The sequence below is a fragment of the Macrosteles quadrilineatus genome, unplaced genomic scaffold, assembly GCF_028750875.1.
Source record: "Macrosteles quadrilineatus isolate MER2022 unplaced genomic scaffold, UCM_ALF_1.0 Scaffold_1__1_contigs__length_201487025, whole genome shotgun sequence".
In the NCBI taxonomy this organism is placed as follows: Eukaryota; Metazoa; Arthropoda; class Insecta; order Hemiptera; family Cicadellidae; genus Macrosteles; species Macrosteles quadrilineatus.
The window spans coordinates 106,163,034-106,179,913 of record NW_026542594.1 but is presented as its reverse complement, the minus strand read 5'-3'; the positions used below and the strand labels follow the sequence as shown (position 1 = coordinate 106,179,913).

At 32.8% G+C, this 16,880-nt stretch overlaps 1 protein-coding gene across 1 annotated transcript in view; it reads right to left on the bottom strand.

The window, feature by feature from the left end:
• The window catches only part of LOC128982442 (uncharacterized), a 111,678-nt gene that overhangs the window by 82,356 nt on the left and 12,442 nt on the right, over window positions 1-16,880 (bottom strand). Inside the window, exons 2-3 of the mRNA XM_054401432.1 lie at window positions 2,393-2,805; window positions 1,956-2,267 (exon numbers count right to left, since the gene is read on the bottom strand). Coding sequence (XP_054257407.1) covers window positions 1,956-2,267; window positions 2,393-2,805 — 725 coding nt within the window. The remainder of the gene's footprint in view (window positions 1-1,955; window positions 2,268-2,392; window positions 2,806-16,880) is intronic.

Below are 16,880 nucleotides of genomic sequence, written 5' to 3'. Positions count from 1 at the left end.
TGCCTGATTGGGTTTTCAATAACATTAGGTTTAACAAGTACCTAGGTTTGCTGCTACAGGGAGGGTAGCGGTAGTAAAGTGAATTTAGTAAAAGGTTAATATAGTTTCAAAGTATAAAATAAATCAATTTGCATGATTGATTAAAATATATCCATAAACAAGCAAACTAAAAAAATTTACTTAATCTCCATAAAATTAACATGGGATAGTAAATTTTGCATTTTTTGAATTTTCTCCGTAACTAATAACCATACAAAAACACTTCAATATACTCAATTATTTGGTTTTTTAAGCTCTTATGTTTCGGGGTCAAAAGTGAGAAAACCCAATTTTTACCCAGTAAAACCCCCCATAAAACCCTGTTCCGATAGTCCGATCTTGCTGGTTCGCGAAATCATCCAAGTTTATCCCGCCCTACACCTTCAAGCCAAATTCCATCAAAATCAGATAAAAATTACTCAAGTTATTTTGTTCATGGACGTATACAGGGTGAATAAAAAGTCAAGACCCCCCCATCTAATATTTTTCCAAGTAAATATACAGAGATATCCTTTTGAGGGCCGGGCAATCTTAGCAGGAAGTTTCATTTTATGATTTTGAAATTTTTTAGTCTTCCCCAAAAAGAGGGGATTTGGGGGGTAACTCAAATATTTTAAATGTAAACCCCCTTCAAGTAACACTTCATTTTAAAGTGTTTACAAAAACTTAAAGAATGGTGAAAACTAGAGGTCGCTATCTCTTCTCTGTCCAAAATGGTAGCCCGTCAAAGGTTTTGGAAAATCAATGGTAAAATTGGTTCGTAATTGTAATATTGGCTACCATTTTGGATAGAGAAGAGATAGCGAACTCTGATTTTCACCATTCTTTAAGTTTTTGTAAACACTTCAAAATGAGGTGTCACTTGATGGGGTTTTACATTAAAAAGTTTTTAGTTGCCCACCCAATCCCCCCTTTTGGGGGGACACTCAAAAGTTTTATACGTTAACCCCCATTTAGTGACACCTCATTTTGAAGTGTTTACATAAACTTAATGAATGGTGAAAACCAGAGTTCGCTATCTCTTCTCCATCCAAAATGGTAGCCAATATTACAATTACGAACCAATTTTACCATTGATTTTCCACAACATTTGACGGGCTACCATTTCGGTCAGAGAAGAGATAGCGACCTCTAGTTTTCACCATTCTTTAAGTTTTTGTAAACACTTTAAAATGAGGTGTCACTTGAAGGGGGTTTACATTTAAAATATTTGAGTTACCCCCCAAATCTCCCCTTTTGGGGGGACACTCAAAAATTTCAAAATCATAAAAAGAAACTTCCTGCTAAGATTGCACGACCCCCAAAAGGATATCTCTGTATATTTACTTGGAAAAATATTAGATGGGGGGGTCTTGACTTTTTATTCACCCTGTATATATTATACATATAGAAAAATTTGAACGAATAGTGTTTTTTTCTTCCAGAGACATCAAAATGAAAAAGTATATTGGTTCCAGCTCTAGGTCTTACCGTGCCACCTACATTAATAGCCCTATAAGGTAATTCGCTAAAACAGGATCACCGAATAATCCATTGTGTTCAAAGGGTTGATTGATGGTAAAAGAATGAGCCTCAACTATATGAATAACTGCTTTACGATACTACAAACGCCATCTTATTACATTGCAGAAGAACTTGAAATATTTTAATTCCTTTTGAGATAACTTTTAAACTAAATACAACAAACTGTAATAATGCAATTCAACAGTTACATTTTAATAAATTACTGTCGCTCTATAATTTTATAGAGACATAAATTATTACATAATAATTATTATTAATCTTTCTATAAATTAAATATAGGTAGTTATAGAATTTCAATTTCTAGTACATCATGGTATAATAATACCATTCACTTTTTAAAACACTCAAATATGTGACACAAGTATATTCTGCTGGGATGTGATGTAACTCACCCTCTGACACAATGTGCTCCGGTGAGAACCACTTGAGGGTGAATGAGAGATCCTCCACACTGGTAAATGTTGACAGGTTTGCCATCTTGTACACGAGTAGGGTGAGGCTGTACCACAGCCACCATCCATGGAAACTCTCCGTACTGAGATTCATTGTCCTCAGCTCCAGTGATGCGGACTCCTACACCGTCCAAATGCCGAACGCCACACTTGTTAAGGGTTGGCTGGGGTTTCACCTCAACCACTGGTCCGTTTGCAATATGGGTGCTTCCACAACACTTTAAATCATAGGATCCACACTCGTCTTTCAACCTAAACAATTGCTTAGTTAGTTTCTCAGTAAAAAGTTTGATTTACACACTTTGCTTGCTGACAAATGATAAAGAAATAAAAATGGTCAAATTTTAAAAATAAAAGAGAATAGAAAAATCTGTTACCTTATGTCAATGACTCCAGCTCCATCTTCAATAATGGTGTTGTTGTCGCTGCACAAGTAGAATGGCACACATTGTCCACCCTCACAATCTTGGTATGTGTTGGGGGAATTTGGTTGGTACCCGTCTCCATTGTTCCTTGGAGGAGGCTCAGAGATAGGTTGGTAACCCCCATTACTATCTCCATTACCATTACCTCCGGTTTTAGGTGGTACCTGAGGAGTAGGGCTGGGGTTGTTGTTGTTACAGTCTCCACCACCCCCAGTACCAAACACATCACCGATGATACTGTCCAAGTTACAATCAGATATCTCAGGGACTGGAGAGGTACTTGGTCGCTCCAGGCCGACCCTGTCATCTGGCCCTTGAGGCATCGCTACCACCAGACTCCATGACACAATGAAAATGACAAGAACCTGAGGATCACATACTTTGGTTAAACTTACACTTTTTTCATTTCTGATCAATGGAAATTTATCAATGATCTCGCAAAAATACAAATTATTGACGAACCTGACAATAGTGCGGTTGGTAATCTTTGGTTAAAAACCTAGAACTTGAGCTTGAGCTTGGTTCATTGAAATTGAACAAATTTTATTCATCATATCTGATTGAAGCCTGAGTTGACTTTAAATATCGAGTTAAAATTGTAGTCTACCAGCTGGTGTTTTATTGTCACATGTTTTTATACTAAATTATTTGTTGATATTTTTTTGAGTTCAGTTTATTGTTTACCGTACACAGTCAATTAATAGTATATTACGTTACTAGTCCTGAAAATAGGTGTTTACCGGACGAGTGTGGGATTCCGAGTCTTACCGGTACATTTTGGACGAGTTAGGTACGATATTTTACGCCATACTGCTCTAAGCTAACTTAACAATAAAAAGTCTGTACAAATCCTTAAATATTCCCACCGACTAAAGAACTAAACATTCACCTATGTTTTTGTTTATAACCACTCATTGCCAAATATAATCATCTGGTTGGTGTCCGGTAAAAACCCATTACAGTACAGTAGTACATAATGAAACCCCATTTGATTAAGCTGGCGGCAAACAGCTGTTTTCTGATTTAAATCCTTGCGTGGGAAGTTCGTTAAAACGGTTAAGTGTGGCGTAAAAGAAATATTTTCATCAATTGTGGGTTTGTGGCATTGTGTTTACTAATGGACACCTTTAATTTGATAGCAAACTCGACCTATGCTGCTATTTAAGAATTTTGTTTGACTCCTCATGGTCCCTCCTCCTTGAGGTATAAATAAGGAATAATATAGCTTAAACGAGTAGACATCTATGACTATATTTGATTTACTAAGTTTCATTTCTGTATCTATAATAGTATAAAAAATACATGACACCGTTCCGGGACTTTTCAATCACGCTGTATATACTATACTGTATACGAAAGTAAATTGGTGCGGAGTCTAGTTTTTACCATGAGACCTACATTTACTAGCTTATGGGAAATTTTCTTAAACTCCCTTAAGAAAATTTCCCATAAGCTAGTAAATGTAGGTCTAAACAAATTACAATTTTAAAAACCAATACTTATGTAATAAGATTTCTTTGAATGGTGTTTTAATATTTGAATAGCCTGTGTGTTCACAACAACTTAAATAACATAATTAAAGTTGTATGATCTGGTTGAAATCATTAACTAAATTAAAAACATATACCTCGTCTTGCAGTTCAAATAGTGTTTTTAGCGAATTTCCCATATAGGGAATATTAGCGAATTTCCCATATAGGGATTAAGCTATTACCGTAGTACTCATGGTAAGACCTGGACCCGGGACCGATTTACATTTTCGTTTTGAGGTCCCTAGAGGCCAAAAACACCATCCGGTCAAATTCATATATTATATTTATATATATATTTATATATATATTTATATATATATTTATATATATATTTATATATATATTTATATATATATTTATATATATATTTATATATTTATTTATATAATTATTTATATATGTGTATATATGTGTCCGTTAGCACGATAACTCAAGCAAAAATGATCCGATTTTGATGAAATTTGGAATAAACCTACATTTATTCGAACGAGTTCGCTAACCAGCATGATCGGACTTTGGGAACGGGGGTTTATGGGGGGTTTTATAGGGTAAAAATAGGGTTTTCCCATTTTTGACCCTAAAACACAAAATTTTACAATTTCTTTCCAAACCATTTTGTAAAGCTTAAAAAAATAAATAATTTAGTATATTGAAGCGTTATTGTGCGCCTAATGATTACGGAGAAAATTCCAAAAAATTGTAAATTTAAAATTCCCATGTTATTCTTATGGAGAACTAGCTGGCCCGACAGACGTTGTCCTGTCCTAATGTGGTTTTATGTCAAATGCTCATTCATTTTCAAGATGAGGTCGTTCGCATGGCTCAATCACGTCCTGGTTGAAGTTCGTTCGCTACAAGGGCGGTCCCAGGGGAGGGGGGGTCAGGGGGGTCATGACCCCCCCCCCAAATATTTTTTAAATAGATTAACAATTATACCAGGGGAACCTTAATAATTTGTATTGCAAATCGTTCTACCAAATTCATTGTAGTCTTTACACTTGTGGAGAACAAAAGGACTAATTACAAACTCTAACCTAAAACTTGAGATCGTTTGAGTCTGACTATTTATTGTTTATAGGCCCTACGTTATGAAAAGTAGGGAAGATCGGCAGACAACGCACGCTTTCAGCCATACGGCAACGGCAGTGTTCGATGCTGGCGTTCGACGCTCGGCCACATTCTTTTCTTTTTTTTTTTTGCATTTAAATGTTATCATTCATTTTAACCTAGATGATTGAAAACTTGATTTGGGTATTGGATAAAGAAAATAAGATGTATCAATAGTCAAAGCTTGAAGAATAGTAGAATATTCATTTATCTGAGTTCAGCGTTAGGAATTTATTTATTTATTACAAATTCATACAAAGATGGCAAGACCCTATACAAACCAAACAATCTCAAATAACAAAACTCTAAGCTCGAATTTCTGGAATTTGTAACTACAGGAATGTAATTCAATGATTACTGTAGACAAATTTAAAACTTTCAATATTAAATTGTATTTTATATTTAGAGCACCTGATATCATATTTAAGAATAAAACATAATACAACCCAATTGGTATTTTGATAGCCACGAAACAACAGCAAAATGGTAAGATGCGGAAGGGACAGATTTAATTACCGGCACAACTACAAAAACGTTATTCTTGCGTTGACCCCTTGTAAAATGCCACAGGCGTAGAAAAAAATGAGAACACTGAGAACCTCTCTGGTCTTCAGGTGGTAGCAGTGACGGCAACGGGCAACGTTAGTTGGGTAGTGTACTTTGTGTAGGTTAACTGTTGCTTACTGGACAGGTATAATGGAGTCGTGTTGGGTGCAAGTTCTTAAACACTTCTTAGATAAAATAAGTTCTCTGGTTCGAAATCTTGGTCTGATTTTGGACATTTTCTTTTTAGCTTGCAAATCGGCACCAGTTAAAAGGGTATTTTCGTAAATCAATAATGCTTGAATGTGTTGTAACGTTGCGGTATTTCTTTGTTATTAAAACCACAAGTCTCAATAATGAAAAAAACATTAGATTATACAAGTTAATTTTTAAAAATTCATTTGGCCTTTAAATAAACTGGAAGCTTGAACACATTAATCTTGGTCCTGAAAAATAGCTTAGAAACCACTCATTTTAGCACGATATTTCCAAATTTTTCTCCTTTGCTGGGGGGTATCCCAGGCCCCCCGGTGACCCCCCCCCCCAAAATATATGTTTAGGACCGCCCTTGGTTCGCTACGCTCAATCACCTCCAGGTTGATCCCTCCCTGTTGCAGAAAACCTAAGTACTTGTTAAACTAATTCTATTTAAATAGGGAATAAATGTGATATTTTTCAGGAGGCATTTAAGTGTAAATCCAATCAGGCAAATGGAAATTCGCTTAGTCTGCAGGTTTGCTGGGGCGGGGGTATTTTTCTTATTCCACTGACTACATGTTTCGCCATGTTGGCATTTTCAAGTGGTACACAGAAACTGTATGAAAACTTATCTATGAAAATGCCAACATGGCAAAACATGTAGTGGATGAAAAAAATACCCCCGCAGCAGCAAACCTGCAGACTAAGCAAATTTCCATTTACCTGGCTGGATTTCTACTAAAATATACCCTGAAAATTGTAAGATTTATTTCCTATTTAAATAACATTATTTTAATGAGTACCTAGGTTTGCTACTACAGGGAAGGTGTTGAGGTGTGTTTTATATTGAAATGTTGATAGCTTAGTATAAAATAAACAAAATTGCCAATTTGATTAAGCAAACTACAACAGTTTATTTATTCTCCATAAGAATAACATGGGAATTTTAAATTTAAAGTTTTTATAATTATCTCGGTAACCGTTAGGCATACAGCAACGCTTCAACATACAAAATTATTTCTTTTTATAAGCTCTACAAAATGGTCTGGAAAGAAATTTCAAAATTTTATGTTTTTAGACTCAAAAGTGGAAAACCAATTTTTACCCCATAAAACGTCCCATAAACCCCCGTTCCCATAGTCCGATCATGCTGGTTCGCAAACTCGTTAGAATAAACGTAGGTTTAAACGTTTCTACCAAATTTCATCAAAGTCGGATCATTTCTGCTCAAGTTATCGCGCTAACGGACACACACATATTATGAAATATGTGTACAATGTTTGATGTGTGATTGTGTGTGATTGATGTGTGATTGATGTGTGATTGTGTACAATGTTGTTGTTGTGTACAATATGTTTGAGATACAGGGTGGAACGAAGCTAGTGTTAAAAAATTTGATGTGTTTAACAACTAAGTATTGGTGACAAAATGACGCCAATTTAAGTTTCCATACCCTCACAGGGAGGGGGTAACAGACAATTTAAGATTTTTTCCAAATATTTGTATTTGCTTACTTAAAATGGCCATAAGTGCACTAAACATTGTTTTTATTCCAAATTCATTGTCCTTTTTAGAATCCTCGTTAAATTTCCAATGTTAATAGTACAAATTCATTGATATGTAACATCTGCATAAGCCCTAATTTGGCAATAGAAGTTTGAATTTGTGATTAAAAAAAAAAAAAAAGTAATACACTTTTCCAATATTTTTCTATACTACACTGGACTGTAGAGAGTGTAAAATATTACTATAAACTTCTGCAGTTAATAATAACCTTTAAAATTATGTATAAACATCTACTGTTTGTTTGATTTGTCGTTCTCAAATTTAAGAGTTTCTCTTGAAAAACACGGAATGGCAAAAATCGCCTCCCTTTAAAATAACAAGTATTTGCTTAAATAATATGGCAATAGCTGCAATAACAATTATATTTGATTAGGCCTTATTGTAATTTTTAGAATCCTTGTGAGATTTATTGTAAGAATATTACAAATCTATTAGGATTAACATCCATATAAACGTATGTTTTGTGAAAACATGTTAAACTAGTTTTATTTTAATTTTTTGAATACATTGAATATTGTTTAAAGATACACATCTATTATATTATTAAAGTGATACAATCAAATTTTATGTAAACGGTTAAGGTAATATACCAAATAAAAATATAGGCATATAGCACATCAAAATGAAGCTTAGAGTGTATAGATTTGCCGAAAAGTATTGATATGGACGAATATCCTAAGGGCTCTGCCCCACAGGCTGATTTCCAAAGGGCTCCACCTGGCATGCTTCCGAAGTTTAAATGATTTAATTTAATTTAGTTCATGAAACAGCTGGTTAGTACAATGAACTGGTGTGTTTGTTTATTTACTCAAAAAATATGTTTGTGACGCTTTATGTAAATTGAGGAGGGTTATGTTTGATTTAAAAGAAAGGTTGTATACGTTTTGTAAAGTATTGCTGAAAGTTTTATTTTGTAATTTATATAGTAAGCTACGTGTAAAGAGGCTTGACTAAAATTGAAGAGTTATAGTAAAACATTTAATTCATGAAGCATCAATATGAAGCAATTGATGCTATTGCTACACTAAGGTATGTTGTCATATTCTTTTGGAACTATTAACATTAAAAGTAGGGGTTTGAAAGTAAGTAGGTTTACAATTTTAAATTAGTTTATATGTTCAAACTAAATCATAGAGTTGCTGTATTTTAAAACACACATCAGCACCACTTTAATAATAGCTTTTTAAGACACATTTTCTTCCCGTTGCAAAGCACGGGTATAGCAGCTTGTGGTACATTTAACTTAAGATTTCTTTTAGCATAAGTAAATACTTCCAATAGAGTAACCTCTAAAACTATGAAGATACTTGTTATTTTATCTATTAATTAAACTATTTTAATTAAATAATCATTTCTAAACAAGATGTGTTTATTCTCCAAATTCATAACATAACATAAAAATCAACAACTAGAGATCAGCTGGTTATAGCAATACCAACATCTCCCTCTTTAACTTTTAAATGGACGAATGAATCTTCTATTGCGTCTAAATAGTCTTCCTTCAATTGCTACACAATTTCAACTGCTATACTTTTAGAAAGGTGGAAATTCTGAGGATTCATTTTCATATATATATATATATATAAAATAGTATTGAGCGACTATTATGTAGCGAGAAATATAGTTTGTAAAAGAAGAGAGTTCAAAATATATTTTGGTGGTGGATCGTTTCCATCACTATCTGAAACTGCAATAAATTCCCTACAATTTATATATCTCCGAATCTGAGGTTGGTTATAACAATTTTATGTAGTTTTGAAAAGGTCATAAAAATTATGTTTTCGTAAAAAAATGTTAACATTTCACATTCTGACGTAAATTACTCAGGAAATTTCGATTTCAACTACATTTAACTATATATTTTTAGAAAGAGCTTTTATTCTTAAATTATGCAGTGTAACCAGTGTAAGCTAGGAATACAATGGAAACTCCATGTACAGTATCTAAACTTAAATTTATTTCTTTACAATACAAAATTGATGGTAAAAGAAAAGAAACTAAGGGTTCACAATAAAAGTTTACAAAGGGTGGCAAATGAATTTACTAATTTAAGCTTTAGGGTAGGTCTATTACAATAGTTCAAATTTAGGTTGAGGGGTTATATTGCATGGATCTTTATCTCAGGTGGGGTGATCGAGCGGCGTTTGAATTTAATCTTGTGATTATATATAGCCTAATTAAATTTTGTTTTTAAATATAAATTATGTTCGAATTATTTTCTGATAGGTTGAATTAATGTTCAGAATAAGCTTCTATTAGTTTCTTGACTTTTAAATTCTGGTACAAAAGTTCAAAAGTTAGGCTTAAAAATGTTCTAATGGCTTCGATCCAAGGAAAGAAAATGTCTACTGGAGTGATCTCACCAAAATTGATGTCTTCTTCACAGTTAAATTTCTTGATGTTGTATAGGCCGGTTGTGTACTACCGGAATCTCTTGCATTAATGTTTGTAACAAGGACGGATCTTCTTTAATCAAATTTCACTAATTTATTCCAAATATATGCACTTTTTCATAAATTTTTATATTAAAATATGCAGTTTACAATTTATATCTTCATACTAGCTCAGCACTCGAAGTGAGGAAGGTTTGATGCATTGTTGCATTCACATATGTCAACTTTATCACGGAAAGTTTTAGGCCACTGTTCACACACATATATTATAACCATTTTCATTTGCTACAGAGCTAAATTTGAATTTTGACAAGTTATTAAAGTCTAATTATAATGAATTTGAAGCAATTTTGTTGCAAAAAGTTATAGGCTATTATATATTTACATGAAATAAGGTTATTTGAAAATGTTCTATATTATATTGTATTGAATCAATTACACAAGGTTTGATAAAAGGAGATGGATTGACATATTGATAAAAATTAAAACATATGGTAAAAATTAAATTATTCTATTGAAAATTTTTGTGAAAATACTGAATTGTTACAGCAGTATAATATTTATTTACTGTTGATGCAATATATTTATTTCTTATACAACAATTAAATAAAATTTGGTAATTAAACTAGTTTTGTAGTTTTTTTTAAATTTTATTTTATGCGTATTTAAAAAAAAACATGCTATTTCTACCTAAGAATCATATTTTACACAACCATTTGGATAATATGGATTATTTTTATGATTTTTGCGGGTTGATTTAGACATTTCTAATTTGCATAATCCAAAAATTTGCCAACCTCTTGCTACTACGCCTAAAAGTATTGCTGAAAAATATATATTTTTATTATATTCTACATTTATCACTAAAACATAATATATAATAGATATCTACTTATATGGGCATGTAACTGTTCTCTGGTGAATTATATGGTACCACTACAAAAGGGCCAAAATATAACCACCACTGGTACCCAGATAGGGTTAAGGATTGAGAGAGAAGAAGTAAAATTATAATGCTTCGAACTTCAACTAATCTGCTGTTCAGGCCAATAATTTAATTGTTAACGATTGGTGCGATGATTCGTTGCATTACTGTCAGAGACAATGAGGGGTAAAGAAAAAATAACCTCTCTTTTTAAGTTATGAGTAGTGGTTTTTGGTAATTAAAATACTGTCGCAGGTTAATTAGTGCACACAACTCGCGTAAATAGTGTTAACGACACTCGTAGAAGTTTTTAAGGCACTCGCCAAGGCTTGTATTTAACATTTTCTACTCGTATCGTTTACACTACCTTTACGCGATCGCCGAAACAGCTGTTGCACCAATTGTGCAGCCTGGTCAGGTAATGGAAACGTTCAACCACCAAAATGTATTTTGAACTCTCTTCTTTTACAAACTATATTTCTCGCTACATAATAGTCACTCAATACTATTATATATATATATGAAAATGAATCCTCGGAATCTCCGTCTTTCTAAAAGTATAATATAAGTCTCAGCTTGAACTGTGCTCGCCATTAATAGTTACGTTTCCCCCATGTTATTAACCAGAAATGCGACAACATCGATTTTCTTCATCTACTAGGTACCCATAGCAACAATCAAAAGTTATATTTCGTTACACTTTTATGTATGCTCAAACCCCCTCAGCGCCTCGACTAATAATACCCATTTAAACATGATTTTTAAAGCAGCTGCTGCCATATCATTGAAGCCAATACATGTTTTTTACAGGAAATTAAACGTTAGCCGTTCCGTGTTTTTCAAGAGAAACTCTTAAATTTAAGAACAACAAATCAAAGAAACAACAGGTTTGTATACATCATTTTAAAGGTTATTAACTGCAGAAGTTTTTAGTAATATTTGACACTCTCTACAGTCCAGTGTAGTATAGAAAAATATTGGAAAAATGTATTACTTTTTTCTAAAAAATCACAAATTCAAACTTCCATTGCCGAATAAGGGCTTATGCAGATGTTTCATCTCAATGAATTTGTACTATTACTATTGTAAATTTAACGAGGATTCTGAAAATGACAATGAATTTGGAATAAAAACAATGTTCAGTGCCCTTATGGCCATTTTAATAAGCAAATACAAATATTTTGAAAAAATCTTAAATTGTCTGTTATTCCCAACCTGTGAGGGTATGGAAACTTAAATTAGTGCCATTTTGTCACCAAGTAGTTTAACACATTAAATTTTTTAACACTAACATCGTTCCACCCTGTATATATAAATATCTATATATTAAAAAATCTATATACTAAAAAATATCGGTTTTTCTTTTCCGAGTCCGTCCGCCTCTTCTACCCGACCGAGTTTCATGATTTTGGTCTTAATTTAAGGTATGCACGCTTAGATTTGCCATCAAGCATCAGCATTCATTTATCTACAGCATTACTTGACCAAAAAACATAAATTAGAATTTTTTTAAATTGTTACTTCAATTGAAGATATATTTCCTCAGTTATAATTACGTAATCCTATATGTTTTAATCCTTCAGTGAAATAGCAGCTTTCATTTGAGCCCTTGATTATTAAGATCGGACGTACCTGAAGCGCGCTGCTGAATTCCAAACAATAAAAAATGTAATTATTTTGGGATTTACCGACGACCAGTGAGTTCGTTTGGCTCTTCTACCCGACCGATTTTAATGATTGAGGTCTCAAATTGAAGGAATGCACGCACAGATTTGCCATCAAGCATCGACATATATTTATCTATAATCCCACTCTGCTTATACATAAACGAAATTTGCTCCCCGTGTATTTCTTATGGGAGTTAAATTTGGTTTTTCTTTGCCGAGTTCGTTTGGCGCTTCTACCCGACCTATTTTCTTGATAGAGGTCTCAAATTGAAGGTATGCACACACAGATTTGCCATCAAGCATCAGCATATATTTAACTATAATCCCACTCTGCTTATACGTAAACAAAATTTGTTCCCCATGTATTTCTTATGGGAGTTAAATTTGTCTTTTCTTTGCCGAGTTCGATTGGCTCTTCTACCCGACCAATTTTCATGATTTGGGTCTCAAATTGAAGGTATGCACGCACAGATTTCACATCAAGCATCGGCATATATTTATATATAATCCCAGTCGGCTTATACGTAACCAAAATTTGCTCGCCATGCATTTATTATGGGATTTAAATTTGGTTTTTCTTTTCCGAGTTCGTTTGGCTTTTTCTACCCGACCGATTTTCATGATTTAGGTCTTAAATTGAAGTCATGCACGTAAAGATTTCACATCAAACATCAACATATATTAACCTTACTGTATTATTTGACCAAAAACATAATTCCTTCAGTGAAATAACTGATTTCATTTAAGCTATTAGTTATTCAAATTGGACGAGTTTCAAGCAAACGTAAGAAGAACAACCAATATAAAAATTATGGTTACCTCCCGCTATCTCCGCGTCCCGCCACCTCCGAATTTCAGAGTGACCCCTATAATCCTCGGTTATTACCTGCGTTAAGACTTTCCGTCCTAACCTAACCTAACCTAACCTAACCCAACCTAACCTAACCTAACCCAACCTAACCCACGGGTTAAATTTTCATTAAATCTCCCATCCACGGGGCTTCGCAGGCCGTGGATGCAATGACGGCTACCAACGCAGGCAGTGACGGGATTATAAGGGTCACTCAAGAATTCTGAGGTGGCGGGACAGATTTGGGTTCGGAGGTGACGCAACGCGGAGATAGGGGGAGCACACAAAAAATTATTACCGTAAGGTTTTTCTATGACAAAAAATCAATATCTCCAGTATAGTTCATGTTTTTTTTTTTAATATGTTTTAGACTTAAAATAATCAGTAAATTGTAAGCTTTGATTTGAGCTTTAGATTGTGTGTGAATCAGTATCAAGATACTGTATTACTCAATCAAAAATCTTAAATTTTATTCTTTCTCGAATACTATATTTATTTTAACGCTGTGGAGCAGCATGGGTCCTCTAGTATATATGAATTTGAACGGATGGTATTTTTGGCCTCTGGGGACCTCAAAACAAAAAAGTAAATCGGTCCCGGGTCTTACCATGAGACCTACAGTAATAACTTATTCCCTATGGGAAATTCGCTAAAAAAATATTTAGGTTTATACTAAATTCTTTGACATTGCTTTTGAAAAATATATAACTTGTTTTTCATTTTGAAATACCTATAAAAAAATTGTATTATTATTTTTTTACTTGAAACATGTTTATTACAATAGGAAATTTAATCGGGGGTATTTACAAACAACTTTTATCTATTTAAGTTAAAAAGCAAATTTTTTTAAAATTTTTACTGAAACACTGCAAATTAGCAATTTTTTAATGGATTCTAAAGGCTATGCACACAAAACCAAGTCTCCAATGGGTTTTAAAATTATTATAGAATTTCTAACTACACTTCCTCACAAACAGTTGGTAATTTTTTATGAATTTTTTAAAAATATAGTTTCATATGATGAGATAGTTCGAAAGCTAGAGAATATTGACCTATTGCAAGAAACAGAAAAACCCCAATTTGCATTTTGTTTCAATACTCAATAAAAGAGATTTTTAAACATTATTTTCTGAACAATTCTGGAATAAATGGTTAACAAGCTATAGAGTACCGGTATAACAAAGAAAAAGACTCATTTGTTGTTTTGTGTAAAATTTAGGTCATTATTATCACTGTGATTATAAAAAACGTTATCATTTCAATAACACAATATTATTTTCCAATTAAAGTGTATCATAGCATTTTGAAGTTAGAAAAGCTTTAATCACATAGAAACTTCTGCCTTACTTGCAAATAATTTCAATGAATTTGTTTAGAATAAAATAATCAAACATGAATTACAAAATTAAAACTAGCTTCCTAAAAATGCATATATTTTCCTTGTTTACGAGGTCTCAATAAAAACAGCTAAATCACAAACGGGAGAACAAGTTCCGAGCTGAAATACAAGTTTATATAGTTTATAATTATTATTTTCTAATTTATTTCCAATTTTGTTCTTCTAAATACTATGTAACACATTTAGAACCATGATCATATATTAAACGAAGATTTAATTTAGCCACACCGTACTGGATTTATTAGTTCTTTTTTCTGCACTGTTTATACATAAGGTAATCTAATCCAATAAATTGTTCAACTTATTTTTTTGTCACAATATTGTATTTACAATATGTTTAGCTAATTTAACATTCAGCAAATACCATGGTAGAAGGAAATACCCCCGCCGCAGCAAACCTGCAGACTAAGCAAATTTCCATTTGACTGATTGGATTTACACTGAAATGTCTACTTAAAAATATAACATTTATTCCCTATTTAAATATAATTATTTTAACAAGTACTTAGGTTTGTACTTAGGTTTGCTGCATCAGGGAGGGTAAAACTGTTTTTTTTTTGTAAAATTTTAATAGTTAGTAAGAAATAAAAACATTTTCCAAATTTGATCAAAATATGTTCATAAACAAGCAAACTACAACAGTTTACTTATTCTCCATAAGAATAACATGGGAATTTTAAATTTACTATTTTTTGGAATTTTCTCCGTAACCATTAGGCGCATAATAACGCTTCAATATACTAAATTATTTGTTTTTTTAAGCTCTACAAAATGGTTTGGAAAGAAATTGCTAAATTTTATGTTTTTTGGGTCAAAAATGGGAAAAACCTATTTTTACCCCATAAAACCCCCCGTAAACCCCCGTTCTCATGGTCCGATCATGCTGGATCGCGAACTCGTTCGAATAAACGTAGGTTTACACGTTTGTACCAAATTTCATCAAAATCGGATCATTTTTGCTCGAGTTATCGTGCTGACGGACACATATATATATATATATATATGAATTTGAACGGATGGTGTTTTTGGCCTCTAGGGACCTCAAAACTAAAAAAAAAATCGGTCCCGCGTCCAGGTCTTACCATGAGTACTACGGTAATAGCTTATTCCCTATATGGGAAATTCGCTAAAAACCACAAATACTAGAAAAGGCTAGTATTTGTGTAAAAAAAACATAGGGTATAATATTCTAGCTTTGACTAATGATTCTAGTCATATGCTGATGTTACTCAGATTGTAAACACCATTTCACTATGGGAAAAATAATAATACCCCCGCCGCAGCAAACCTGCCGACTAAGCAAATTTCCATTTCTCTGAATGATTTTCAATTGAATCTATTTAGGTTTAACGAGTACCTAGGTTTGCTGCCACAAGGAAACTGAAACTAATAAAGTGTGTTTTAGTAAAATATAAATTAAAAAATTATTTAAAAAAATATTAAAAGAATTAAAAAATTTACTATGTAGCTTCGTATAAAATAAATTAATTTGCCTAGTTTGATCAAAATATATCCATAAACAAACAAACTACAACATTTTCAATATTCTCTATAAGAATAACATGGGGATTTTTAATTTACAATATTTTGAATTTTCTCCGTTACTAATAACCGTACAAAAACACTTCGATATACTAAATTATTTGTTTTTTTTAAGCTCTTTAATATGGTCTAGAGATGAATTGGGAAATTTTGTGTTTTGGGGGTCAAAAATTAGAAAAACCAATTTTTACCCCATAAAACCCACCGGGAAACCCCGTTCCCATGGTCTGTAAATGGTGGTTCGCGAACTCATTCAAGTTTATCTCGAGCGCCTTACACCTTTAAACCAAATGTCATCAAAATCGGACAAAAATTACTTAAGTTATTGCGTTCACGGACACATATACAGGGTGCGGCAAAAGTCAGTATACCGAAAAAGCAGTTAAACTGTAGCTAGCATTAAACATAACTATAAAAGTATAATTTTAATGTACCTGTTAGAGAAGCTGCTCAAAGTGACCACCATCATTGTCTATACACTTGTAGCACCTTTTCAACACTGACTTACAGATTTTGTTGCATAGTTGTGGTGTGAATAAAACATCAAAATGTTTTGTTATTAATTCTTTTAAATGTTCTAAACTTTGAGGTTTCTCCGAAAACACGTGTTCTTTTAACAAACCCCACATTCTGTAATCGCACGGAGTTAGGTCTGGGGACCTAGCAGGCCACTCAATAGTTCCTTTACGTCCTATCCATTCATCGAAGTTATCATTTA